The sequence below is a fragment of the Entelurus aequoreus genome, linkage group LG25 (genome assembly GCF_033978785.1).
Source record: "Entelurus aequoreus isolate RoL-2023_Sb linkage group LG25, RoL_Eaeq_v1.1, whole genome shotgun sequence".
NCBI classification, from domain to species: domain Eukaryota; kingdom Metazoa; phylum Chordata; class Actinopteri; order Syngnathiformes; family Syngnathidae; genus Entelurus; species Entelurus aequoreus.
This window is the reverse complement of record NC_084755.1, coordinates 14,336,827-14,360,327: the sequence shown is the minus strand read 5'-3', so window position 1 is coordinate 14,360,327 and position 23,501 is coordinate 14,336,827. Positions and strand designations below refer to the sequence as shown.

Sequence of the window (23,501 nt, the reverse complement as noted above, 5' to 3'; positions counted from 1 at the left end):
CATATACATATATATATATATATATACATATATATATATATATATATATATATATACATATATATATATATATATATATATATATATATATATATATATATATATATATATATATATACATATATATATATATATATATATATATATATATATATATATATATATATATATATACATATGTATATATATACGTACGTATGTATATACACGTTTTTCATTATATTGCGTATAGATTTTAGCTGTACTGTATATACTCCTGCTGTATGTTGGGTGTGGCCTAGTATATAATTGCTCATTATATTATTTGTGTATCAACAGGAGGCAAGAGAAGGAGCAGGCACATCTCTTTTATAAAATCTGCACGGGGAGGACCAGCGTGAAGAAGCAGGACCATTTTTGGGAGTAAGGATCCATCTCCTAGGCGAGAGCCATGGCAACGGCAGCGTGGGCCCCCCAGCATTCAAGGCTGTCCTTTTCAAACGTGACAGGTCAGTTTTATTTTTGCGAGTGTCTTACGCTCCTTCTCGTTCCCATTCTTCAGTCTCTCCACCACCACCACCCCCCTAACCCCCCCTAACGTCCCCTCCACGTGACATGATCCCAAAGGGAGAGGGCGGCTGTGAGAAGACTGCTGAGTGGGAGAGTCTGTGGGAAAATGTTGCCAAACAACACACAGGGCAACCTATTCAAATGCCTGGCACAATAGACCCAAATGGGCAATCTTCATACAAACATTTATGCATACCTTCATGCTCTAAATTCTATGAAAATATGCTCTTTCCCAATCCTGTTATCAGACAGATTAACAGATGACCAAACAAAAATGCGAGTACAAAAGGACATAATCTCCTTGCATGGTGGAAGTAAAGATGTCTGACAAATGGAGGATTTGAGGCTTTTAAGTTTGCATGTTGTCACAAGTGAAGCGTAAAAACATGTTTTTGTTTGTGTTTCACTGGTGTTTTTTGACTGCATTTATTAATTAAGATTTTTACACTCATCAATATTTTCATTGTGCACAATTGATCTAATTAACGAAGAATAAATACCACCCTAACAGTAATAGAGTTTGAATTGACAATATTTGAGAGGTATAGTGACCGTAGTCATTGATCAATATGTCTAATATTGTGGTGAAAGTATTTTATCTACACTTGGATTTTCATCAAATTATTTCACTATAATTATTTTGTATTTATCAATGATTTTATTTACATTATTGTAATTTTATGCATTTGTAAGCACTTCAACTTCAATATTGTATTGCCACTGCATTATTAATGCCCATCCATCCATCCATTTTCTACCGTTAGTCCCTTTCAGGGTGGCGGGGGGCGCCGGAGCCTATCACAGCTGCGTTCGGGCGGAAGGCGGGGTACACCCTGGACAAGTCGCCACCTCATCGCAGGGCCAACACAGATAGACAGGCAACATTCTCACTCACATTCACACAGTTAAATAAGCAAAAAAAAAAATAGCATCCCATTTGCAGCTGGGATAGGCTCCAGGCCCTTGTGACCCCGAGAAGGACAAGCAGTAGAAAATGGATGGATGGGTGTCACCGAAGAAATAATATAAACTTTTTGTATTGCGGTGACATACAGTATATGTATTAAAAAAGGAAATAAGCCTAGAAATCTAAATAATTGGTAATGAGAATTATATTTTATATATATATATATATATATATATATATATATATATATATATATACATATATGGTCAGGAAAAAACACGGAGGCTATTTCATCCCTACAAGCCTGAAATAGCCTTCTTGTTTTTTCCTGACCTAACGTATATATATGTGTATATAGATATATGTGTGTATGTATGTATGTATGTATGTATATATATATGTATATATATATATATGTGTGTATGTGTATGGATATATTTGTCTATGTATATATATATATGTATGTGTGTATGTATATGTGCATATATATGTGTATGTATATATCTTTATATATGTGTATGTGTATATATATATATATATATGTGTGTGTGTATATATATATGTGTATATTTATATATATATACATGTATATATGTATATATATATATATATATGTATGTATGTATGTATGTGTATATATATATATATATATATATATTTTTTTTTTATCATGAATGTGCATGGTGTCCATAAGCAAAAACAATAAGCAGCCGAGAACATCCATCCATCCATCCATTTTCTACCGTTTGTCCCTCTGGAGGTCACGGAGGGGGTGCTGGAGCCTATCCCAAATAACATTTTATGGTTATTGTACTTAATAGTTTAGCAAGCAAAATTTACAATAAAAAATAAATATTACAAGACAACAATTGGTTACCTGCATGTCTAATAGTTCATTATTGCTTTTGTTACTGTGGTGAAAATATTGTTATTCTCATTATTTAAGTGTGAATGTTTTCCTAGCTGAGTTTGTAGAAATTAGCTCAATTTCTCCTCCTTCTGCATCAAACTGAGAGGCGATTGTAACATTTCGACCAAAAGACAGGACATGACATGTAGTTTATTTTAATTATGGTGAATACATGACATGCATGTGAACATGCATAATTCAGTGCACTTAACTCTATCTATGCAGTCCGACTGGACATGTACTTTACTGGAGCGCCCCCTTGTGGATAAATAACTACAGGCAGCTATGTGGTAGTCGATATTATTTGAAGGTACACATGGAGATGTTTATTGTTGACCTGCAGTATATTTTCTCACTTGAGGGTGCGCATGAGGGACTGAAGCCAACCGAGATGGCGGGAGACTTTCTGAAAGATGAACCCTTTGCTGCAGTCGGCCCCTGGCGGCTGGCTGACCACCCCGGTGAGGAAGAACACCTCCCTGTACAAGGTGAGCAGGGGGCTGCCGGAGCTCATGGTGCAGTCGGCGTTGGCGCGAGCAGCTGTGCAGCCCATTTTGTTGTTGACCAAATTGGGATGGGCCTGCAGGCACTGAGTCAGACCGTTGTACGCCAGGTGGTTGAGGGTGAGCGGGCCTTGGAAAGAAGACCCCTCCTGGGGTTCTTTCCAACCGGTGACCACAGCTGGAATCTCTGCGGTCATGAGGACGTTCTCTGCAAAGTCTCTCTCGGGCAGGCAGGCGGCGGTCGCTTCCTTGCCGAAGACGATGCGGTCGCGAAGCTCCACCACCGCCAGGTCGTTCTCGGGGCGACCCTCCACATAGCGAGGGTGCACGTGGGACTGTTTCACGTAACGGGTCTGCTCGCCGCCTTCATTGGTCATCTTGCGCTTGCCTGGGGAAGAGAGGAACTTCAAGATGGGGAATTCCGGAATACATCATACGTGCAAAAGAATTGGGCAAAGTGGCCATGATAGGAAGTACAAACCCCAAAACCAGTAAAGTTGGCACGTTGTGTAAATGGTAAATAAAAACAGAATACAATGATTTGCAAATCCTTTTCAAGCTATATTCAATTAAATAGACTGCAAAGACAAGATACTTAATGTTCGAACTGGTAAACTTTGTTATTTTTGGCAAATATTAGCTAATTTGGAATTTGATGCCTGCAACATGTTTCAAAAAAGCTGGCACAAGTGGCAAAAAAGACTGAGGAAGTTGAGGAATGTTCATCAAACACTTATTTGGAACATCCCACAGGTGAACAGGCTAATTGGGAACAGGTGGGTGACATGATTGGGTATAAAAGCAGCTTCCATGAAATGCTCAGTCATTCACAAACAAGGATGGGTTGAGGGTCACCACTTTGTCAACAAATGCGTGAGCAAATCGTCCAACAGTTTAAGAACGACATTTCTCAACCAGCTATTGCAAGGAATTTAGGGATTTCACCATCTACGGTCCGTAATATCATCAAAAGGTTCAGAGAATCTGGAGAAATCACTGCACGTAAGCAATGATATTACGGACCTTCCATCCCTCAGGCGGTACTGCATCAAAAAGCGACATCAGTGTGTAAAGGATATCACCACATGGGCTCAGGAACACTTCAGAAAAAAACTGTCAGTAACTACAGTTGGTCGCTACATCTTTAAGTGCAAGATAAAACTCTACCATGCAAAGCGAAAGCCATTTATCAACAACACCCAGAAACGCTGCCGGCTCTGCTGGGCCCGAGCTCATCTAAGATGGACTGATGCAAAGTGGAAAAAGTGTTCTGTGGTCTGTTTAGTCCAAATTTCCAATTGTTTTTGGAAACTGGATGTTGTGTCCTCCGGAACAAAGAGGAAAAGAACAATCCGGATTGTTATAGGCACAAAGTTCAAAGCCAGCATCTGTGATGGTATGGGGGTGTATTAGCGCCCAAGGCATGGGTAACTTACATATATGTGAAGGCACCATTAATGCTGAAAGGTACATACAGGTTTTGGAGCAACATATGTTGCCATCTAAGCAACGTTATCATGGACGCCCCTGCTTATTTCAGCAAGACAATGCCAAGCCACGTGTTACAACAGCGTGGCTTTATAGTAAAAGAGTGCGGGTACTAGACTGGCCCGCTTGTAGTCCAGACCTGTCTCCCATTGAAAAGGTGTGGCGCATTATGAAGCCTAAAATACCACAACAGAGACCCCCGACTGTTGAACAACTTAAGCTGTACATCAAGCAAGAATGCAAAATAATTCCATCTTAAATTAGCTTCAAAAATTGATTTCCTCAGTTCCCAAACGTTTACTGAGTGTTGTTAAAAGGAAAGGCCATGTAACACAGTGGTAAAAATGCCCCTGTGCCAACTTTTTTGCAATGTGTTGCTGCCATTAAATTCCAAGTTAATGATTATTTGCAAAAAAAATGAAATTTCTCAGTTTGAACATTAAATATCTTATATTTGCAGTCTATTCAATTGAATATAAGTTGAAAAGTATATGCAAATCATTGTATTCTGTTTTTATTTACCATTTACACAACGTGCCAACTTCACTGGTTTTCAGTGTTCCAGTCGTATGTTCTTCAACACCATTTTCATCCAAACATTCCCTTTAAGGACCTTCCAGATGTTTGGCCAATATGCTTTATAGAATTGTACTTTCTATTCTAATGCAATATTTTCTGTTCTTCTCCATCCTTACCAACAACCACTTGGAAAGAGTTGTGCTTTGTGGCACAGCGGGCTGAGGTCAACACCAGGTTCTCCTTCAGAATGACTCCGCTACAGAAGCCTTCTGAATCGGAACTCTTGAGAAGTGCCTGTGAACGCCGTCAACACAATCAACAGTAAGCTTCACTTCCAGATAGTCCTCATTTTCCACTTTTTTTAGTCAAATATGAGCGTTCTATTTTTGTCTTGTGTTTATTTTATACAACACATGCATTCATTAGATCTTTTAAAAAGCATTAAATGAAATATTTAAAGGGGAACTGCACTTTTTTTTGGAATTTTGCCTATCGTTCACAATCATTATGAAAGACCTGACGACCGATGGATTTTTTAATGCATTCTAAATATTAGATAAACATAAATAAAATAATTCGAAAATACTTAATGTACATTTTGTGACTTGAATATTAACCCAGTATTAGTGATATTGTTATTATAAGCACTAATGCAGACCAACTATTTATAGTGATCACTAACGTGTGCCCCGATGTTTACATCATCGAGTGCTCTGCTGCTTCCTCGCTTCCTTGCTCCTTGGAAGTTAGTTGTAGATCATAAATCATGCGTCTCACCTGGAAAGTAGATGGCTGAGGACATATTCCGACAAGTTGCTACACTTTGACAGCCATTTAGGACCCTGAACTGGCGAGAACCACGCGGAAAGATGCTTGCTTTTATGTGCAATTAATTTCATTTGATTCATTATTTTAAGGACACTGTTTTATTTTCCTTTATTCAACACAGTGGTACTGTTCAAACTGTGTGTAATGTTACGGTGGCCAAAAAAATGTATATACTTAAAACTTTATACTGTTTTTAATGAATACTTAGGCCTAATACACTATGGTATTTTATTGTTAGTCATTATGGTGATAATTGGAGAGTGATGTGTTTTTTGAGGTGGAACTTGGCGAAAAAAAATTTGAGAACCACTGTCCCGATGTATACATTTTCAGTATTTTATCCCGGAGTAAAATAATTATTGTATTTAATTAGTTAATTAATACAACTAATCAATTTAAAAAACACCCACAAAAAATAATTATTTGTAGTACGTTTCCCCCCTCATTTACTTACTAACTTTACATCTATTTATATTAGGGCTGTCAAAAATAAAAATGTAACTTGTGTGATTAATCACAAAATATATCACATTAATCCTGTAAAAAAGCAGATTATTCACACAATTTATTTTGAGTGCACATGCTCCTTTACCTTGACCGTGGCTGGTTACCTGAATGCATACGTCAGTGCAAAAAGGAAGTGAGCTGTTGTGCTCGCTGGCAAATTTAACTTCAAAATAAACCCTAACAGGACTTTAGATAAAACTGTTACCAGGTTTTAAGTGCATTTTTGAGCAAATAAATGGCATGCATTCAATTGGAAAATTTTTTAAAATGTTCCTGTATGACATTCTGACAGTAAAATATTGGTCTCTTTTTTTAAATTAAATACATTATGCAAGCAAGTAATAACTTGTAAATAATCAGATTAATCTAAATTCAAAAGTTTGATTAATCTGATTAAAAATATTATTTGACAGCACTAATCTAAAAAAAAAGATTAATATTAAATATTTTTATGTACCCTAAATGTGGTAAATGCGCTAAATGTGGGATCTGAGCCGAGGATGTCATTGTGGCTTGTGCAGCCCTTTGAGACACTCGTGATTTAGGGCTATATGAGTAAACTTTGATTGATTGATTGATTGATAATTAGTTCCATTACAGCCAGTTATCCAACAAAAGCAAATAACCGTTGAGGCCAGTTTAAAAAAAACTTAGCATTAACAGCAGTGGCTGTAGGTAACTTCCAGATGTTGCTTTTTTATGACCACCACAAGATTGAAGTATCTTGAGCGGTCAGCATTTGGTAGCTTCATCTACCTCTTTAAAATGTTTTGTACTGCTCACGCTCACATTCACTCCTAAAAAAAAATCCATATTAAAGTGAAAAGGTGAGTTTTGATGTGCATTTTATTCCGATAATTGTGTTAAAGGCCTACTGAAACCCACTACTACCGACCACGCAGTCTGATAGTTTATACATCAATGATGAAATCTTAACATTGCAACACATGCCAATACGGCCAAGTTAACTTATAAAGTGCAATTTTAAATTTCCCGCTAAACTTCCGGTTGAAAATGTCTATGTATGATGACGTATGCGCGTGACGTCAATCGTTGAAACGGGAAGTATGCGGACACATTGAATCCTATACAAAAAAACTCTGTTTTCATCTCAAAATTCCACAGTATTCTGGACATCTGTGTTGGTGAATCTTTTGCAATTTGTTTAATGAACAATGGAGACTGCAAGGAAGAAAGTTGTAGGTGGGATCGGTGTATTAGCGGCGGACTACAGCAACACAACCAGTGGAACAGAGATGGATAGCAGACGCGCTAGCCGCCGAACTCACCTTAACTTCCTCCGTCTCGCCGACCGCATCTGTGATCGGGTGAAGTCCTTCGTCGCACGGTCAACCGCTGGAACGCAGGTGAGCACGGGTGTTGATGAGCAGATGAGGGCTGGCTGGCGTAGGTGGATAGCTAATGTTTTTAGCATAGCTCTGTGAGGTCCGGTTGCTAAGTTAGCTTCAATGGCGTCGTTACCAACAGCATTGTTAACCTTCGCCAGCCTGGAAAGCATTAACCGTGTAGTTACAAGTCCATGGTTTAATAGTATTGTTGATCTTCTGTCTATCCTTCCAGTCAGGGATTTATTTATTTTGTTTCTATCTGCATTTGAGCCCGATGCTATCACGTTAGCTCAGTAGCTAAAGAGCTTCGCCGATGTATTGTCGTGGAGATAAAAGTCAATGTGAATGTCCATTTCGCGTTCTCGACTCTCATTTTCAAGAGGATATAGTATCCGAGGTGGTTTAAAATACAAATCCGTGATCCACAATAGAAAAAGGAGAGAGTGTGGAATCCAATGAGCCAGCTTGTACCTAAGTTACGGTCAGAGCAAAAAAAAGATTTGTCTTGCACTGCATTCTAGTCCTTCACTCTAACGTTCCTCATCCACGAATCTTTCATCCTCGCTCAAATCAATGGGGTAATCGTCGCTTTCTCGGTCCGAATCGCTCTAGCTGTGTTGAAAACAATAGGAAAATGTGAGGAGCCTTTCAACTGTTGACGTCACGCTACTTCCGGTACAGGCAAGGCTTTTTTTATCAGCGACCAAAAGTTGCAAATTTATCGTCGATGTTCTCTACTAAATCCTTTCAGCAAAAATATGGCAATATCGCGAAATGATCAAGTATGACACATAGAATGGATCTGCTATCCCCGTTTAAATAAAAAAAAATTCATTTCAGTAGGCCTTTCAACATTGAAGTACTTTGTGTTGCATTTGTGTCTAAAATGTGCTTTATAAGTTGTGATGGATTGTGTGTGTGTGTTCCTACCTGCCAGGGACACTCTCCAGAGGCACAGGCGAGTCCTTGGTAATTACTGCGGATGTTGCTGGACTTTCTCTCCTCCCAGTGTCTCAGACTGTTCACCTTCCCGCATGGATTGCGCACTGAGAAGGTGAGAGATTGCTGGATTGACAAGTGGTACCTTGGTTTTCGTATGCCCCACTTACAGTCGTGGTCAAAAGTTGTAAAGAACATAATGTCATGGCTGTCTTGAGTTTCCAATTTTTTCTACAACTCTTATTTTTTTGTGATAGAGTGAGTGATTGGAGCAAATACTTGTTTGTCACAAAAAATATTCATGAAGTTTGGTTCTTTTATGAATTTATTATGGGTCTACTGACTTTGACTTTCCGATTGTCGCGTTTGTAACCGAGTCTAATGACTGCATCACATGAGCCCTATTTAAACGGGCTCAGAGAAGTCAACAGGTGTCGTCAATCATAATCACTCACATGAAGTTAAGAGGCCATGCTATGAAGCTAATTTGATTTGATTGTAAGTTTTCTACATCACCAAAATTAATAATGTATGTTGCTGTATGTCAGTGACGTGCAGTCAGGTGAGGCAGGTGAGGCGGGGCCTCACGTGCCATCATGGAAAGAAAAAAAATGTAAAAAGAAAAAAATTCATTAAATTGTTATATGTGATTATACTATAAAGTTATTTTCCATTTAACTTCACCAGTTTTAGATTTTTTTAATTCAAAATCGCTGAATTTTCACATTTGCCGTTCAAATACTGAGAAGAGACTTGCGGTGATCAGCAGCCAATTGAGGCACGTCACTGAGTTGAGCCTCACCATGGATTGCGCAATGACTCTGCTAACTGCTGGCCTGCTGTGCAGTGAGACCATATTGCTATATGAACTATATTATACATTTCCATAGTTTAGTTAGCTGAGGTATATAATGTAGTGTATTTTGTCAACAACTGTATGTGTGTAATGTATTTCTTGTGCTGAGCAATCATAAAACGGCTGCGAAGACGCACTGTGTGAGGCACGCAGTAATCCCGCCTCCTGGTGGTGTTGCACCCCCGCCGTAGAATGCGCCCCCTGACGGGAGTGTTGTATCAACTAAAGCCCACACTTAAAGTTTCCACATGCAAGATTGAATCTATTTAAAAAAGTTATTTAATAAGAAGCCAAAAAGTGCAAAAACAATAATGTTCGTGTTGGAGGAGTTGTGAATGACTGCTGGGCCACAACATTAGGTACACCTGCAGACTGCAGCACGGATGGGCATCAGCCGATCCGCCTCCACAGTCATTGCTTATGCAATGAAAGAGTTCGGCTGGTCGCTAGAGAAGGCATACAACTTTGTCAAGGAAAAGAGGAGCGTCACACGACCGAACGCAAGTTTCATGCGACAGCTGGCAGAGTACGAGGGCATCCTCGATGCGAGGTACACTGCGTTTCTTGACGTGTGCGTGTAGTTGTCCAAACTCATTCCTATTTGTCAGATTTGTATTTGATCTATACATTCAGCAAACAGAGGTGTTGGAGGAGTTGTGAATGACTGAAATATGAAATAATAATAATAATACCTGGGATTTATATAAATCCGTGCTGCAGTCGCTGCTGGGCCACAACATTAGGTACACCTGCAGACTGCAGCACGGATTTCATATGTCAGTCACCCACAACTCCTCCAACACGAACATTATTGTTTTTGCACTTTTTGGCTTCTTATTAAATAACATTTTTAAATAGATTCAATCTTGCACGTGGAAACTAAGTGTGGGCGTTAGTTGATACAACACTCCCGTCAGGGGGTGCATTCTACGGCGGGGGTGCATTATCCGGCACAACAGCGGCGCATGGACTTCATTTATAAGTAAAGGTAAGACCATAATAACGTTTTTTTTTATTAAATGTGCTTTTTTGTGTGCTACAGTTTGTATGTGTAAAGTTAAAGTCAAGTTAAAGTACCAATGATTGTCACACACACACTAAGTTTGGTGATATTTGTTCTCTGCATTTGACCCATCCCCTTGATCACCCCCTGGGAGGTGAGGGGAGCAGTGGGCAGCAGAGGCGCCGCACCCGGGAATCATTTTTGGTGATTTAACCCGCAATTCCAACCCTTGATGCTGAGTGCCAAGCAGGGAAGAATGCTGGTATGAGCTTTTAAACATAACCCGTTAACTGCTGCCAATCAAATGGTGAATAAGATACTCTTTAGGGTTCATATGTTTGTAAATCTGACTGTGATGAAGTCAGTGCCTCACCAGCCATGAACCTCACCGCACGTCACTGCTGTATGTATACTTTTGACCCAGCAGATTTGGTCACATTTTCAGCAGTTTTCTATTTACATACCCTCTTCAAGAACCAATTAGGTTTGTAAATTGAGGTTCCACTGTGCGAGACTCATCATCATGATGACTGTTACATACCCGCAGGCTCACACTTGTTCCTGTCGGAGTGACTGAGCTTCCACCCAGGTGCGCATGAGCACTCGTAGGACACGTAGCCGGGCTTACAGAACTGGGAGCATCCCTTGTTCTTCTCCAGGGTGCACATAGTCTGGTCTGCAGGGAGGAGCCAGAGAAGCAGGTTGCTATAAGATACTGTTAGACGACAATAGATAATGACTAAAAAAGCTCACCGGTCTCGCAGTGGACCCCTGAGAAGCCCGCCTTGCAGACGCAGTCGTAGCCTCCCACGCTGTCGGAGCACAGCGCCCCGTTCTTGCAAGGCTTGTCTGCGCACTGGTCTCCATCTGAGCGTGCAGGACATCTTTGAGCGTCATGTCATTGTGGCGCTGAAAACAACACGAGGACTTACCGATGTAGACGGACCAGAAGATGTCCTGGAAGGGAATACGGGTATTGTCAGTGTACTGCACTTCCAGGACCTCTCCTATGCGCACAACGTGGACCTCACCGTGCGGTACGAATCCTGAAAGTGCTTGCGGGCCTCCTCGTAGGTGCACACCCTCTCCATGCAGGCCTGCTCCAGGGTGGACGGCTGCTGGCTGGTGCCGTCCACGCTCCTCTTCTGGCGGTAGATCATCGAGCTGGCCTGCTGCTTGTCCAAGAAGACTGGACGGGGAGTCACATGATCATTTTGGGGCTTCTAAAAATGGACAGCTATGACGTCAAATGACCATATTAGGGGTGTATGGTATACCGGCACTAATAAAGTACCGCGGTACTATTTAATAGGAATTGGTACTATACGGCCTTTGAAAAATACCTGTACCGTTTTTTTCATCCATATGGTGCTGTGGGGCGGTGACTACAGAATTCGCCTCGGCGCATGATGTCGAATGTGTCAAAACGCACACACAAAGCGTATAGAAGCAAAAATAATATTTTTAAAACATTTTTTTTGTTATAAAAAAATACAATCATGTATGCTTACGGACTGTATCCCTGCAGACTGTATTGATCTATATTGATATGTAATGTAGGAACCAGAAATATTAATAACAGAAAGAAACAACCCTTTTGTGCAAATGTGTTTTTTATGTTGATTTAATTTAAAAAAAAAAAAATATATATATATATATATTTTTTTTTTTTAAATTTCTTGTGCGGCCCGTACCAATCGATCCACAGACCGGTACCGGGCCGCGGCCCGGTGGTTGGGGACCACTGCACTAGAGTATAAGTCGCATTTTTTGGAGAAATGTATTTGATAAAATCCAACACCAAGAATAGACATTTGAAAGGCAATTTAAAATAAATAAAGAATAGTGAACAACAGGCTGAATAAGTGATACATTTTCATAGGTACGGAAGTACCAGGTAGCATCTTTTTTTTCACAATGCACTTCTGCCATGACCCGCCCCCGCCGAATTTTTATTGGCTGACGTGTGTGTGTGACGATTGCTGATATACGCCTAGTCTCTTACGTGAATCAGATAAATAATATTATTTGATATTTTACGGTAATGTGTTAATAATTTCACACATAAATCGGTCCAGAGTATAAATCGCACCCAAACTATGAAAAAAACTGCGATTTATAATCCGAAAAATACGGTAATGTCAATAAATCTTTTTATTGTATTCTAACCTAATCCTTGATTATGGCAGACTATATGTACTTTTGTAATATGGAAAATTGTAAATTGTTCTTTGAGTGCAAAAAGAAAAGCCCATGGGGTTTAATGCCTTTTAACTTCTACACTGCAAAAAGGTCAGTGTTCAAAAACAAGAAAAAAAAATACAAAAATGAGGGGTATTTTACTTGAACTAAGCAAAATTATCTGCCAATAGAACAAGAAAATTTGGCTTGTTAAGACTTTCCAAAACAAGTAAAATTATCTAACCTCAATGAACCCAAAAATACCTTAAAATAAGTATATTCTCACTAATAACAAGTGCACTTTTCTTGGTAGAAAAAAAAACATGAGACCTTTTTTCTCAATATGTTGAAAAATATTCTTAAATTAGGTAAATGCTAGTGCCATTATGTTGACATAATCATATGCGCTCGGCATTACATTTCTTGAAACCAGCAAACTTATACTAAAAACTAGTTTATTGTTCTTAATGGAAAGGCAACAAGGCAACCGCTTGTTACTCTCGGGGTCTCCTAGCCACTCAGGCCAATCATATTGTCTAAAAATGCATTTTCCCATCCATAACATGACATCATCGCGCCAAGTGCGTGCTCTTCCAGTCAATTAGTGCGCGAGTAATATATATATATATATATGTATATATATACATATGTAAATATATATATATATATATATATATATATATATATATATATATATATATATATATATATATATATATATATATATATATATATATATATATATATATATATATATATATATATATATATATATATATATATACAGCCCGGCCCCCAGCCAAAAAAAATTTTATTGTAATTTTGAAGAATTTACCTGAATGTGCATGAACTATTTCTGTTCAAAATTGTTTGAAATGTCACATGTGAAATGTTTAAATATTAACTTACTTGTCAGTTTACAGTACTGCGCCAACTGTACTACTATATGAGTATGTGTTTTCTATTGTTTCAATGAAAATAAAACAGCAAAGTCCATTTGGCTGTCATCTGTTTTAATTATGAGACACAATTGTGTCAAAGTCATGATTTTTTTGTTCATGGTTGAAATAAAAAAGTACTATTTTGAAAAAGCAGTTTTATACTTGTGAGTGTTGATGACACAGCTTTGCAACATTTGATATTCTAGTTTCAAGCATGTTTTACTCAATATAGGTCATCAAATCTCAGCAACAAGCTGTAATATCTTACTGAGATCAATTAGGACCAAAACACTTAAAACAAGTAAAACACTAACATAAAATCTGCTTAGTGAGAAGAATTATCTTATCAGACAGAAAATAAGAAAATATCACCCTTATTTGAGATATTTCATCTTACTTAGATTTCAGTTTTTGCAGTGTATTTTAATCATCTAAAATTGTTCTTTGAGTGTAATAGGAAATGTGAGGGAAGTCCTGTTTTGGGGTTGTCTGGCGAACTTCCTGTTTTATGTTGAAAGTCTAATCTTCCTCTCGTTTCAGGCCACTTGCCCTTCCTCCTGTGTCACTGGTCTGATGTCTTTCCTGATTGCCTGATTGTGCCCACCTGTGTCACCCTCCCTCATGTGTATAGTCTTCGTCTTCCCCTGCCAGAGTAGGTCGTCTCGTCGTGTACCTCCAGCCGTCTTATCCAAGTTGTTAAGTATTGCCTCGCCTTATTCCTTGATTTCTTTGTTCCCTCTGAAGAAGAGTGATTTTGATTTGCTAAAGTTTTTTGGAGCTAATTTCATAGTCCTTTGCCTTCCGTTTTTCCCTCTTGGAGCACTTTAATTTGTAGTTTTCTTAGCTCTTTATAGCTTCTTGTCTCTTCCTCTTCATGAGTGATGTTCCTTTTGTGTAGCTAATCATAAATAGTGTTTTTGTTATTAGATCCGTGTAGAATTTTTCTATTTTTCCTCCCTCGGGAGTGATTTTCGGTTTATTGTTTAACGCCTTGTGCTACGTTTCCTTTTTTACTCTAGTGTATAGCGTTTGTAGCCATTTATTTAATCACTCTGTCTGAAGAGAGTTCTAAGAAACTGCTGAAATAAAGCCTGTGTCAATCGTCCCCCATCTGCACCTGAGTCCTCATTCCCGCCAAGGCATAACAGGAAACATGTTTAATTTATTGTAACATTTTCTGGTAAAATAAAGCCATTTTTTGTAGTTCCCTTAATTTTGAAAAGTATCAAACATCTTGGACCGGTAACAGAAAATAATTGAGAAGCACTGCCCTAGTTGGACGTTTCAACTGGAACGCCCCTCGAAATTGGATTTCCTACTCGGAAAGTCGGGAGAGTCCTCACCACCCTTGAGTTGGCTTTAGTGTCAACAATAGAAGCTCCTGTAATATTCCTAATCGGCACTGCTTTCTGCTCCGCCGCTCCCAGTCTGTGGAACGCTCTCCCTGACCACCTGAGGGCACCACAGACTGTGGATGCTTTTAAAAAAGGCTTAAAAATACTTCTTTTAAAAAAAGCCTTTTTTTTAGATGTATGCATACTAGTTCTAGCTATTTGGCTGTTCTAGTTTTATTTTATTTTATTTTTTTTTAATACACTGTAGCACTTTGAGGTTGTTTACTCAAAGTGCTTTTTACAAAAAATCTATTATTCTTACTAGTATTGGACAATACGGCCTAAAATCTATGTGGTGATATATATTGAAGCCTCCTGCGATACTGATATACAGTATATATCACAATATAAATGATCGAACCATTTCAAAACAGGTTGAAAAGGCTCCTAGTTTAAAGTTAAAGTACCAATGATTGTCACACACACTAGGTGTGGTGAGATTATCCTCTGCATTTGACCCATCACCCTCACCCCCTGGGAGGTGAGGGGAGCAGTGAGCAGCAGCGGTGGCTGTGCCCGGGGATCATTTTTGGTGATTTGACCCCCAATTCCAACCCTTGATGCGGTCCCATTTTTATAGTCTTTGGTATGACTCGGCCGGGGTTTGAACTCACGACCTACCAATCTCAGGGCGGACACTCTAACCACTAGGCCACTGAGCAGGTAACTGCCAATGTTATTTACAGGTGTATTTTCTCAAAACCGTTATTAATCTACTTGCTAATTTACAGTTATGTGGTTCCTTTCTGTTGTAACGTGATTCTATTTACACTTCTGTTAAAATGTAATAAACACTTAATTTTCTTCTGTTTGATACTTTGCTTTAGTTTTGGGCCATAAACACTGCGCGTATCTATCTTTCCAATATAATTACGGGCGCAGAATTGGCCATATCTGCGTTCATACTTCAAATTTTTAGAATCTTTAAATGATTACCGTAGTTTTCGGATTATAAATCACAGTTTTTTTCATAGTTTGGCCAGGGGTGCGATTTATACTCTGGAGCGACTTGTGTGTGGAATTAACACATTACCGTAAAATATCAAATATTTAGAAGCGACACCGAGGAAGAAGATTTCATGGGATTTAGCGATTAGGAGTGACAGATTTTTTGGTAAACGAATAGCATGTTCTATATGTTATAGTTATTTGAATGACTCTTACCATAATATGTTACGTTAACATACAAAGCACGTTCTCAGTTGGTTATTTATGCCTCATATAACGTACACTTATTCAGCCTGTTGTTCACTATTCTTTATTTATTTTAAATAGCCTTTCAACCTGCTTGGCACTCAGCATTAAGGGTTGGAATTTGGGGTTGAATCACCAAAAATGACTCCCGGGCGCGGCCACCGCTGCTGCCCACTGCTCCCCTCACCTCCCAGGGGGTGTTCTAGGGTGATGGATCAAATGCAGAGAATAATTTCGCCCCACCTAGTGTGTGTGTGACAATCAATGGTACTTTAACTTAAATGTCTATTCTTGGTGTTGGATTTTATCAAATAAATTTCCCCCAAACATGCAACTTATACTCTAGTGCGACTTATGCTTTTTTCCTTCTTTATTATGCATTTTCGGCCAAAGCGACTTATAATCCGAAAAATACGGTACATTTTTTATATAACTGGATGACAATGTAACAATGTCAATATCTATATTATTTCCTTATTGCCTTTTATTATACACAACATTTATAATAAAGTCAATAGTGCAAAATGCATACACAAAAGCTAAAACTACTATTGGCTCTTATTTCCTGAGTTTGTAAATGGTAACAAAAACAACGATTTTGAATAAAAAATATTGATCTAATCATTTTGGTAATGGCAATACACTGATACTGTACTCGGTATCATTACTATCAATATTGGTAGCAATCTACCCATCGCTGTTTACACATGCAAGAGCTTAGCGGTTAGCTATAGTTTTTTTTGTATCCTCCTATTGTGTATAGTGTACGTGTTTAGCGATTACTTATCCACCGGTGAAAAGACTTGTAAGGAACGCAGTTTAATTGCCGCCATGGAGGTGATGATAATGATTGATTTACCAGCTGCACTGTGGAGGCACGTTATCGGCCAGCTTGCTAGCGAGGATGCTGCAATGCGTTGAGGGAGTCTTCGTTCGCTTGTCGCTGTCAAATTTGCGTGACTCAGCTAGAATGTGTCGTCGACATGCATTATCACAATATGAAGATAAACGTTATCGTCGGAGAAATTGTTTACTATGATGCTAAAAATGCCGTCTTTGTGTTTCAGCTTAATCCACCAGGTTTGTAGGTTGCAGAAGTTGATTTTTGACGACGTCACTCCCAACATCGACATCCAACTTTCGAGGTAAACAGAACGCAGTATTATATTATTTTAGTTATGTTTGGCAGTGGTTAACTCCTTTTTTACACGTTAATTAGGAGAGCGCATGTTGCAGAAAGCTGCGATGAGGTGGCGACTTGTCCAGGGTGTACCCCGCCTTCCGCCCGAATGCAGCTGAGAGGCTCCAGCACCCCCCCCCCCCCGCGACCCCAAAAGGGACAAGCGGTAGAAAATGGATGGATGGATGTTGCAGAAAGTTGCCTTCTGCCAACCTTCCTCTCCACTTCCTGTCACGTGTCATCAAAAAGTGAGTAGTTTACTTTGTTTTAATTTAGTTATGTTTGACTGTGGTTCAATTATTTGTTTACACTTGACAGGAATGTTGCTAAAAAATAGCCCAGTACAGTTATTACAAGTTTTAGGATGGCCATAGTTTGACTCTGGAACAGAGTATTTCTGTTATGTACTGTGTGAAAAATGTCCAGAAAGGAATCTAGCTTTGTTGTTGACCTTGAAGGTAAACCAAAAGTAATCTTCCTGACGTTCGTAAGCACACACACACACTTCTGTCCGATGTGTCGTGACGCACTCATCTTGTTCCCATCTTGACCTCTGCGTCGCTCTCCTCACCTGTTTGAGGGGGGCTGCGAATGGCCGCCACAGCCCCCGCCAGCAGACACACAATCGCGGTGATTGTGGGTGAAGAGTGCATGGTAACACACACACGAGTGCGACTTGGATCGGAGTCGATTTGGTGCACAGCAGGGATCAGGGACGTGAACTCCTAAGAAAAAAATAAAACAAGATGACACAAATGAAGCACAACCAGAGAAAAAACACAAAAAAACCTGGTACACTGTTGGTGTTAATGCACTTTTTGTGTCTTTTTACGCATTCAAATCAGAAAGGACGCGCATTTCCGGAAGTCCGCGATCCCTGGGACGCAGATCAAAACTCCGGTTTACTTGTTTTTTTTATTGATTATCGCTTTCCGACGGTGTTGTGTATATATTTGCAGAGTCAAATTTCCGTCCCCGTTTATTGCGTTTTTTATTGGTCGACTTCAAGGGAATAAACATTTTGGTACAATTTCTTAAATTTTGATCCGCCGAAGGTTTTATCAATCACAAATACTGCATTTCCGGTATTAGGACTACCGGGCAATGTTCCCTCTAATTTTTCATGTGTGTGAGCAAACGCAAAAACTCTCTGAGCATTCAGTGGAGCCCATGTGAGCAACATCAGACGTGCACACTGTGGCTACACCAGCAGCACACCTGTCCCAAACCTGGCTAAATAACAAATTCAATCTCCATCCATCCATCCATTTTCTACCGCTTGTCCCTTTCGGGGTCACGGGGGGTGCTGAAGCCTATCTCAGCTGCATCGCAGGGCCAACACAGATAGACAGACAACATTCTCTTATTATTATAATCAAATGACAGCAGTCATTTCCATGAGGTTATTTTCTAATATAAGTGTTTAGGCCCACTTACAATGACAATAACAAAAAATATTGTTTTTCATGAACTGTGTACTTGTATTGTTTGTCTGGGTGGAGGTCCTGCTTTGGAAATAATGTGTACCCCTTTCAGACATTGCATTTAGTTCCCATTAAAACATTCACATGTTGCACAATGAGATGTAAGCAGGGGATCATGTGTACATTCCTGCAACTTCCTGTTTGTAAAAAATATATTTTTATTAGTATTTATTTAATATACTAACAGCATTTCATGATTAATATTTATAAATTAAGATTCCTAATAAATGACACTAGAATAAGCACACATTTGATTGGTAAATCATAGTGTAACGACCTGGAATGACACTTTATGTGTGGTGTTGGAGTTGTCCGACTTTTTGTGTGGCTGTAAACGCATCACTGGCTAAATGCCTTATGTGCATGTGTTGGCGCAAGTGAGAGAGCGAGCGGCTGCTGTTGATATAACAAAGTTGCTTTTGGTCTGGTTTGTACTGCAGAAAATGACCACTTTTGCTAGATATAATTATTTTTTACTAATGTTTTGGTGATGTGTTTATGGCCGACAATAAAGAGTTTTGCTCAGTAAAGTGATGGATGGAATTCATGTCCTCAAAGCGTCTTGACAGACGTTACAATATTTGAACAATGATGACGAAAACTGTTTTCTCTGTCGTGTTCGTGTGTCGAAAATTGTTATGCGCTTATTTTTTTATTTGATTTTGTGCGTGGCATAGATTTGCCGTGCGCAGAGGACGCTTGAGCAGTGCGCAATTGCACAGGCGCGCACCTTAGAGGGAACGTTGCTACCGGGTGTTATTGTTTTCGTCATGGCGAGCAATAAACCCACGAAGCGAAGCTTCAATGAAAAGTGGCTTCAAATGGCTCACTTATGACAATGGAAAGATGTTTTGCACGCCATGTAAACGGGCTAAGAAAAAAGAACACCTTTAAGACCGGGTGCACTGATTTTCAAAGATCCAGCCTCACCAGGCACCAAGAAACATCATGTTACACCTTTCCTGCTTGTCGGCTCCCAGACCGAGGAACACTTGAAATGTTTTTTTTATTTTTTTATTTTACCAGACACGTTAGGCATATTTGCAAAAAAGTATCAGATCTGTATCGCCAACCCCAGCTGGAGTTTTACTCTGTATCGGATCGGAAAGAAAATCTTTGGTATTGCGCATCACTAATAGCAGCAACTCTGCGTCCCACATGGTATTCACCTAAAAAGCGGTTGACCGATCATTTGGGACAGGGGTCGGCAACCCACAATGTTGAAAGAGCCATATTCGACCCAAAAAAACAAAAACAAAATCTGTCTGAAGCCGCAAAAAATTACAAGTCTTATATAAGTGTTATAATGAAGACAACACATGATGTAAGTGTCTATATTAGCCTACTATCAAAGGCTGACGCAAATCTTCGTTGACAGAAATGTTGTATTTAAATTTTTATTCTACACATTTTTGCAACATTGGAAATTATTAGTAAAATGGAAGCTTCTCACAGGATGAAATGAGTTCTGGAAATGACTGGCTCAGAATGGCCAAAGGTATTGATTGATTGATTGATTGATTGAGACTTTTATTAGTAGGTTGCACAGTGAAGTACATATAGATGTGTGTGTCCAAGTTAAAGGAAACGGCAGACTGTCTTCTTCTAATGGATTTATTACAATCTTTGTGAGCTGGGTAACATTTGCTGTAGTCTGGAACAACATGGCACACAGCAACACAGAAGTGCAGCCAATATTACATACAGATAATGTGTCATGAGACATGCAAATATAAATTACATACACAGAGAACATAAGTAAAGGAAATTAAATGAGCTCAAATATACCTACAAATGAGGCATAATGATGCAATATGTACATACGGCTTGCCTATTTAGCATGTTAGCACCGATTAGCTTGCGGTCATGGATTGATGTCTGATAAGCACCCCAGCAAATCAATAAAATCAACAAAGCTCACCTTTGTGTATTCACGCACAGCATAAAACGTTTGGTGGACAAAATGAGACAAAGGAGTGGCATAAAACACGTCTTTCTGTGGCAGCCTCGGAGAAAGTTGTACATGTTAACAAACTACGATGAGTTCAAGGATCGCTGAAATTAGTAGGACAAAACAGTGCTTGCCAAATACTCTCATCAGTGAAGCACGTATAACATAAACAGTGGGATTTCTAACAATTAGGAAGGTTTGTGTCATGTTTGTTCTCCTACAGAATCTTTTTCCATTTTCACACATCTGTGAAAGAGGTGCAGGGAGCCATTAGGGCGGCACTAAAGAGCTCTAGAGCCGCGGGTGGCTGACCCCCCATTTAGGAGATGGACTAAACAGTTACACCAAAGAATCATATCATTAAATATCCAAACAGTGTAACTGTCCAAACTGTGCGTAACGTTATGTTAAATATGCCTGTTAAATATAACCTCTGCCTTGTTTTTAATGAATATTTAGGCCTACTATGCTACTGTATTTTAAAGTTGGTCATTATAATGGTACTTGCCAAATGTTTTCTGAGGTAGTACTTGGTGAACAACCACTGATCTACGGTATTTTTATTATCTTAAACAAAATGACATTTTAGATCCGTCAGTTATTGTGGCTAATCACCAAAATCATTACCGAGCGCAGCCACCGCTGCTGCTAACTGCTCCCCTCACCTCCCAGGGGGTGGAACAAGGGGATGGGTCAAATGCAGAGGGTAATTTCACCACACCTAGCGTGCGTGTGACTGTCAGTGGTACTTTAACTTTATTCGGACATTAAAATATATATTTTTCCTATTAATATTCTATATCTAAAAAAAACGACAATACATTCAAGATACAACAATAAGATAAATTGACACATTTAAAAGTGCAAGTATTATGTAAATAACTATGTAATCATTAAAAATATTATCACATGTAGTCACATTTAATACAACTCCATATTATTTATGTGAAACCATGTGAAAGAAATGCATTATATCAATAACTAGTGACATAAACGGTATTGATTGAGTGTATTAAGGCTAGAAAGTGACTGTTATATTGACAGATTAGTGGTGGACACAGTAAACGACAATAAAAACGACAGCCTTTAGCACTAGCTGGTTGCTGTTGTTGTTGTTGTTACACAACAACGATGGAGACGCAGTCGTAAACAAACCCAACATGCAACCAGCGAGAAAGGATAATGGCGTCAACACATTAACGTCTTTAATACTCACCGCTTCTAACGAAATCCGGATTTGTGATCTATTGGTTCCGAAACGCGTCCAGTCCAAGAAGGTTCGGGCCCGTTAATATCCTAGCAGCTTGATGACCACATCCTGTGGTCCTTATACTCGCCTTTTAATGCGGTGTCATCTCTGCTGTGATGACGCACATTGGCCACCAGAGGCCGCTGTCGCACAATTTAGGCAGAGGGCGAAGGACGACGCAATCATTAAAATGTAATAAAAAGCCCATTACTGTAATCACCCCACATAGACACGAGCAACAACAAGAATTGTCGTGTCAAATTCGTCTGAATATTTGTAATCCTCAAACGATCATACACTATAAACAACTATAAATAAACACATGACTAATGTGTGACTATCTTTTTATTTTTTTATATACTATAGTATGGAAGTCTGTTTACACCTCAAACATTTTTTTTTTTAAATATTGCCATGGTTTAACATAATTATGAGAATCTAATTTACGATATAAAAAGTCATAAATATTATGCGATATATATTTTAATTTCATATTTTCGTACATACATTTTAATAACATGTTTTGTATTGTTTTTCAATTAAATAGCTAAATAAATATATTTCAAAAGAATGCTATACTAAATTTGGCTTCAAAATACATTTTTGAATAATAAAAATTGCATTTTATTTGTAATCGAAATCTTAAAATTAATAAATAATGTAAATATTACTTTAAATATGATTTCGAATTAATAGCATAATAAATTAATACATATTTAATGATATTTGTTGTATTACTTTATTATTAATAATCGAAATTGTAAGTACATATATAAAATAATATATAGAAGTATATATTTTTAAATAACGAGTGACAGCGCATTTGCTTTAATGTTACACAACTGTAAAAAAAAATCATTATTCATTTGTAGGATAATATTGCATAGTAAAAAAAAATAATTCTACAAATATCACATCTTTAATGCAAAAAGATGTTCACAATGTACATAATCATTATACATGGTATGATAATGATATAATAATAAATACCAACAGCCGTTATACCTTCCAGTACCACATCGTGTCGCTAGAGAGCAATAAAGAGCCACATGCAACACAAGCTTTAATTATAAGCCCATCCATCCATCCATCCATCCATCTTCCTCCGCTTATCCGAGGTCGGGTCGCGGGGGCAGCAGCCTAAGCAGGGAAGCCAGAGGCGTTCCCAGGCCAACCGGGAGACATATTCTTCCCAACGTGTCCTGGGTCTTCCCCGTGGCCTCTTACCGGTCGGACGTGCCCTAAACACCTCCCTAGGGAGGCATTCGGGTGGCAACCTGACCAGATGCCCGAACCACCTCATCTGGCTCCTCTCGATGTGGAGGAGCAGTGGCTTTACTTTGAGCTCCTCCCGGATGACAGAGCTTCTCACCCTATCTCTAAGGGAGAGACCCGCCACCCGGCGGAGGAAACTCATTTCGGCCGCTTGTACCCGTGATCTTGTCCTTTCAGTCATAACCCAAAGCTCATGACCATAGGTGAGGATGGGAACGTAGATCGACCGGTAGATTGAGAGCTTTGCCTTGCGGCTCAGCTCCTTCTTCACCACAACAGACCGATACAGCGTCC

The 23,501-nt window shown here is 39.0% G+C and overlaps 2 protein-coding genes across 3 annotated transcripts in view; one reads left to right on the top strand and one right to left on the bottom strand.

Moving 5' to 3' along the window:
* Positions 1 to 2,496: 2,496 nt before the first annotated feature.
* Positions 2,497 to 22,043, bottom strand: proza (protein Z, vitamin K-dependent plasma glycoprotein a). The gene is made up of 9 exons (XM_062037060.1): positions 21,900 to 22,043; positions 17,820 to 17,973; positions 11,390 to 11,547; positions 11,291 to 11,315; positions 11,112 to 11,225; positions 10,900 to 11,034; positions 8,491 to 8,606; positions 5,053 to 5,170; positions 2,497 to 3,257 (listed from the first exon to the last, which is right to left on the bottom strand). Exons 2-9 carry the CDS (start codon positions 17,899 to 17,901, stop codon positions 2,719 to 2,721), a joined length of 1,287 nt encoding a protein of 428 aa, XP_061893044.1. The 5' UTR covers positions 17,902 to 17,973; positions 21,900 to 22,043; the 3' UTR covers positions 2,497 to 2,718.
* gpr139 (G protein-coupled receptor 139) overlaps positions 14,113 to 23,501 on the top strand; it is a 122,441-nt gene continuing 113,052 nt past the window's right edge. Inside the window, exons 1-3 of one of the 2 annotated variants that reach the window (XM_062037062.1) lie at positions 14,113 to 14,175; positions 17,149 to 17,213; positions 17,288 to 17,496. In XM_062037062.1, the coding sequence (XP_061893046.1) occupies positions 17,358 to 17,496 (139 nt within the window). In that variant the 5' untranslated portion in view covers positions 14,113 to 14,175; positions 17,149 to 17,213; positions 17,288 to 17,357. Of the gene's footprint in view, positions 14,181 to 17,148; positions 17,214 to 17,287; positions 17,497 to 23,501 lie in introns of both variants that reach the window. The other variant, XM_062037063.1, reaches the window with a different exon arrangement.

Coding starts and splice junctions, on each gene's coding strand:
- proza (XM_062037060.1), bottom strand. CDS start 17,901: ATGCACTCTTCACCCACAATCACCGCGATTGTGTGTCTGCTGGCGGGG. Junction 11,316..11,389: donor TTCAGGATTCGTACCGCACG/GTGAGGTCCACG, acceptor ATTCCCTTCCAG/GACATCTTCTGGTCCGTCTA. Junction 5,171..8,490: donor CTGGAGAGTGTCCCTGGCAG/GTAGGAACACAC, acceptor CGGCGTTCACAG/GCACTTCTCAAGAGTTCCGA.